The 6000-nt window shown below is 39.7% G+C and overlaps 1 protein-coding gene across 1 annotated transcript in view; it reads left to right on the top strand.

Annotated features, from left to right (window-relative positions):
* The first annotated feature begins 527 nt into the window (after positions 1 to 527).
* Positions 528 to 6000, top strand: part of shoc1 (shortage in chiasmata 1) — a 60722-nt gene continuing 55249 nt past the window's right edge. The window contains exons 1-2 of the mRNA XM_062971842.1: positions 528 to 830; positions 5359 to 5443. Coding sequence (XP_062827912.1) covers positions 5399 to 5443 — 45 coding nt within the window. The 5' untranslated portion in view covers positions 528 to 830; positions 5359 to 5398. The remainder of the gene's footprint in view (positions 831 to 5358; positions 5444 to 6000) is intronic.

Raw genomic sequence — 6000 nt, 5'->3', positions numbered from 1 at the left:
AGACCTGTTAGTCCTGGGATTTCTGCCTCCGTTGTCCAGTCTTGCTGCTTAAGCGACTGAGGGGGGAAAGGAAAGGGCCTGAGGCTGTTAGGAATGGTAGGAGTTGGTCCAAAACACCTGGAGGGCCCAAGTTTGCCCATGCCTGCGCTTAGAAGGCTTTGACTGAGAATCTGAAGCCTTTTCTAAACCACAGGATTCCATAGAATGGAACTGTAACAGATGAAGTGCAATGATGGCATTGTAACTGTGGGGAAAAGGCCTAACATCACTGTAGTAAGCCTCCATGTACTATAATCATGAACCGCAGCTGCTAAGGTCCATATTTAACTACTGATCACGCATTATAAGGGCCCCTTCCACACAGCTGAATAAAATCCCACATTATCTGCTTTGAATTGGAACATATGGCAGTATGGACTCAGATAACCCTGTTCAAAGCAGATACTTCGGGATCCTCTGCCTTGATATTCTGGATGATATGGCTGTGTGGAAAGGCCCATAGTTGTGTTTCTCCTTCCTTACTTTATGGCCCTTTCTACACTGCCATATTAGATCCAGATTATATCCTCTTTGAATTGGTAGAAGGGGCCTAAATCCCTCATTTAACAAAATGGCTCCTTTTGTTTTCCTCAAATCCCACCCCAGATTCCCTATAAGGAGTGAGGACTAGGAGGCGGCTTCAAAAGGACCACCCCCTTCTGCTCTTTCACTCTATTAACATAAAAGAGAGTTGAGATATATATATTCCTTCATGGCCTGTCCAGCTTGGTGTATTATCTATCTATACATCTGTCAAGGAAAGGCGAATAATTCATGCTACAGAGAGGCAGGTAATTAATTATTATGTTTATATAACTCAGGGACCTTCCACACAGCCAAATAACCCAGAAAATCTCATAATATCTGCTTTGAACTGGAATATATGGTAGTGTGGACTCAGGGCCCTTCCACACAGCCCTATATCCCACAATATCAAGGCAAGAAATCTCACAATATCTGCTTTGAAATTGAATATATGGCAATGTGGACTCAGGGCCCTTCCACACAGCCCTATATCCCACAAGATCAAGGCAGAAAATTCCACAATATCTACTTTGAAGTGTGTTATCTGAGTCCACACTGCCATGTGTTCCAGTTCAAAGTAGATAATGTTGGATTTTGTTCAGTTGTGTGGAAAGGCCCTCAGATAACCCAGTTCAAAACAGATCCTGTGGGATTTTCTCCCATGATATTCTGGGTTACAGAGCTATGTTTAAGGGCCCTCAGGGGGCAATGGGGTATATCAATATTTCCCTCAAAATAAGGAGAATTGTCTTGTTTTCATTTTCTCTCTTCCTGCCTCTCTGAAGAGAGAGAGGAGGATTTCCCCTGACAAGGAAGGACATCCTAGTATTGAGTGGGAGGAAAAAAGTGGAAGACATTTTGGGCCTTTCCACACAGCCATATACTGTATATATGTATAAGCCTAGTTATATTGATTATAAGCCTAGTTTTTCAGCCCTTTTTTTAAGACTGAAAAAGCCCCCCTCGGCTTATACTCGAGTGAGGGTCCTGGTTGGTTTATATTTGGGTCAGCTTATACTCGAGAATATATGGTACATTAATTATTTTTCTCTATTATTATTGGTATTATTTTATTATTTTTCTCTATTTTTTGCTACTATTACATTTATTTTACTCTATTTTTATTATTATTAATAATACATTTATTATTTCACTCTGATATTATTATTATTATTATTATTATTGTATTTATTATTTTACTCTATTTTTTATTACATGTATTATTTTCCTATATTTATTATTATTATTATTATTACATGTATTATTTTACTCTATTATTATTAAAAGGATACATGAGAATGATGAGAATAATGATTTAATCAGAGTTGGACAGTCTTATCTTAAATTTGAGCTTTATGTAAATATTCAAAAGCATTTAACCTACTGATGCCCCAACTAATGTAATTTTATTGGTATCTGTTTTTATTTCTGAAATTTACCACCCTTGGCTTATACTGGAGTCAATGTTTTCCCAGGTTTTTTATTGTAAAATTAGGTGCCTCGTCTTATATTCGGGTCGGCTTATACTCAAGTATATACGGTAACTCAGAATATCGAGGCAGATAATCCGCAATATCTGCTTTGAATTGTGTTGTCTGAGGGCTCTTCCACTCAGCCATATAATCCAGAATATCCACAATATCTGCTTTGAACTGGATTATTTGAGTCCACACTGCCATATAATCCAGTTCAATGTGGATCTTATATGGCAGTGTGGTAGGGGCCTCAGCCCAACATTCAAACTTTACAAAAGGAGAGGACAGTTCATCCTTAACTTCTTCCAGCATGCCTCAACCTGATCACTTTTATAGGTTTGCACTTTGGTGAAGTGTCACCTTCACTTGGCCTAGTCAATATTGATGTGAGGCTGGCAGGGTTTTTTTTTTTAATTTTTATGTGCAAGGAAAATGTAAGAGTTATTTCCTAAGATCCTTGAGGGATTTACCAGCATACTCTTACCCCCCCCCCCCCCACTCCAGGTTTTGCTCAATAATTGTTATAGCAGTGTTGTGCACACATTAAATCAAATTTTATCAGAGTGCCACTCCCTCTCCTCCAATCTCTCAATCTTGGTGGTTCACTACTCTTGGTATTAACTATAAATACTCTTGTGTTGTTGAAGGCTTTCGTGGCCGGAATCACTGGGTTGCTGTGAGTTTTCCGGGCTGTAAGGCCATGTTCCAGAAGCATTATCTCCTGACATTTCACCCATATCTATGGCTGGCATCCTCAGAGGTTGTGAGGTGTTGAAAACTAGGCAACAAAGTTTAAAAGATAGTTAATACCTCCCAACAAAGGATTCCCCCAGGCAGAAAACAGACAGGCTTTGAAGTTGCCAGGCTATTCAATGCTAATCAAGCTGGCCAATTCAAACAGTCACACTTGCCTCAAACAGACGAGTTCTTTCTCCCATCCTGAACATTCCACAGATATATAAACCTCACTTGCCTAGTTTCCAGCAGACCCCACCTCCTCAGAGGATGCCTGCCATAGATGTGGGCGAAATGTCAGAACAGAATGCTTCTGGAACATGGCCATACAGCTCAGAAAACTTACAGCAACCCATAAACACTCTTGGTATTAAATATGTTGCTGGTAGTATTATGTGAAATTTAAATTAAGGGTGTAAGGTTAGATGTAAGGTTAGGTGACAATTTTGAACAGAGAATGCAATCTGTCTTTCTCTGTTTATGTTTATATTGAGATAGATAGATATCTGTATTTAACTCTTTCTTTCCCTAACACAGTCCTGACACACACATTCCCATAAACACAATGGGAGAAGGGAAGATAAAGGTACACTGCTAAAGTGCTCATTCAAAATGTACCCAAACTCCATAGTGAATGCATATGTTTTTAAAATCCACACACAACATTTCAGGCTCCACATTTCATCAGATGGAGTTAGGCATACGGTTGCCTTTCCTTGAAGTTTCCTACTTCTACATAGACTTAGGCCTCATCTACACTGCCATATAAAATCCAGATTATCTGCTTTGAACTGGATTATATGACAGTGTAGACTCATATAATCCAGTTCAAAGCAGATAATGAGGATGATCTGCTTTGATAATCTGGATTATATGGCAGTGTAGAAGGGTCCTTCGCTGAAATTACGTCAGGTTAAAGAAAAATTATTATTTTATTTATTTACTATATTTCTACCCTGCCCGTCTCACCCCGAAAGGGACTCGGAATGTCTTACAAGTAGGCAACAATTTGATGCCGCATAACAGACACACAATAAAATAAACATATACTGTACATTCAAAAACCATACAATTAACAAACATCTAAAGTTTCTAAACATTAAAACCAATTATTAAAAGGACTGTTCACATCTCTGTGTGTATGTGTGTAAAACAATGTATGGAATCATTATGTGCAAATATATATTAATTTTAAGTTTGTTAGACAGGCAAGCAAGAATAAATTTGTCATTTGCCATTTTGGGCCCTCCATGGATTCTGCATCTACAGATTCAACCCTCCACAGCTTGAAAATATATACAAAAAATCCAGAAAGGAAACCTTGTTTTTGCCATTTTATATATGGGTCACCATTTTATTAGAGCCTCTGGTGGCGCAATGGGTTAAACCCTTGTGTCGGCAGGACTGCTGACCGACAGGGAAGAGCGTGTGAGCTCCCTCTGTCAGCTCCAGCTCCTCGTGCGGGGACATGGGATGGTAAAACATCAAACATCCGGGCATACCCTGGACAATGTCCTTGCAGACAGCCAGTTCTCTCCCACCAGAAGTGATTTGCAGTTTCTCAAGTTTATTTATTTATTTATTTATTTATTTATTTATTTACAGTATTTATATTCCGCCCTTCTCACCCCGAAGGGGACTCAGGGCGGATCACATTATAACACACATAGGGCAAACATTCAATGCCCATAAACACATCAAACAGAGACTGAGAGACACGCGCAGAGGCAAGTTAACGTTCTTCTGAGGGGATGTTCGATTCTGGCCACAGGGGGGAGCAGCTGCTTCATCATCCACACTGACGGCACTTCCTCATTCCAGGTCGTAAATTAGTTAATCTTGCCTCCCCACTTATAAGTGGTACCTTATCTCCTACTTGATAGATGCAACTATCTTTCGGGTTGCTAGGTCAGCAACGAGCAGGGGCTATTTTTTATTTTTAATTGACGGGTGCTCACCCCGCCACGGGCTGGCCTCGAACTCATGACCTCATGGTCAGAGTGATTTAAGGCAGCTGCTCAACAGCTGCGCCACAGCCCGGCCTCCTGACACACACACACACACACAAAACCATTTTATTGCATATTTGTATATAATGGGATTTAAGCATCCACAAATGTTGGTCCTGCATTGAAACCCAGGGCCTATTGTATAAACAATTAGCATACAGCTAGTAAACCTTATATAATTATGCAGTTTAGAACTCTTCTCATGGACCATCAAATATTGAGTAATTTTGTGTATAGCTTTTCATATTGGGAAGCATGATAGCAATTCTTCAAATGGACAAAGTTGGCTTGGCTGATTCTCAAAAGACAATGTATTTCATCCCAGTCCTAGCTAGAGGTATTTATTATATGAAAAGCCTTCATCGTGTCATCTGTTTCTGGAGCATGCAAACTCATTGTAATATTGACGGTTGTCCCAATGACTGCAGCTAGGATGCAAATGACCCAATTCTTTTTCCAGCTTAAACGTTATTGGTGTTCTAGAAGCTGGGAGAAGGGAAAAGTAATGTTGAGTTTTTCTGTTCATGTACAGGATTTTCTGGCAACTGACGTGTTTTTAAACATTTTTATTCCAGACAACTACACTTTTGAATACATCACAAAATAGGAAATATTATGTTTGCAGCTTTAAAGTATATTGGAGTAGACTATTTTTATGAGGTATGAACTTCTATATCTCTTCGCCTTTTTGTTTATTTATTTATTCATTTATTTACAGTATTTATATTCCGCCCTTTTCACCCTGAAGGGGACTCAGGGCGGATCACATTGTACACATATAAGGCAAGCATTGAATGCCATATAACATAGAACAGAGACAGAGACAGATGCAGAGGCAATTTAAACCTTCTCCAGCTTCCAGCTTCCTGAGGGTATGCTTGATTCCAGCCACAGGGGGAGCAGCTGCTTCATCATCCGCTGCGATGGCAACTTCCTCATTCCAACGGCGGCTGGATGATTTTTATGCTGTTGTAAATTAGCCTCCCCACATATAAGTTGTACCTAAATTTCCAATTTGATAGATGCAACTATCTTTCGGGTTGCTTAGGTCTGCAACGAGCAGGGGTTATATTTTTTATTTTTTATTGTCGGATGCTCACCCCGACACGGGCTGGCCTTGAACTCATGATCAGAGTGATTTATTGCAGCTGGCTGCTAACCAGCCTGCGCCACAGCCAGTGTATTCGATTATCTAAAATATAGATCACTGTTTAGCA

Source organism: Anolis carolinensis, chromosome 2 (genome assembly GCF_035594765.1).
Source record: "Anolis carolinensis isolate JA03-04 chromosome 2, rAnoCar3.1.pri, whole genome shotgun sequence".
In the NCBI taxonomy this organism is placed as follows: domain Eukaryota; kingdom Metazoa; phylum Chordata; class Lepidosauria; order Squamata; family Dactyloidae; genus Anolis; species Anolis carolinensis.
The sequence above is the reverse complement of the archived record's forward strand: the minus strand, read 5'-3'. Positions and strand labels throughout refer to the sequence as shown.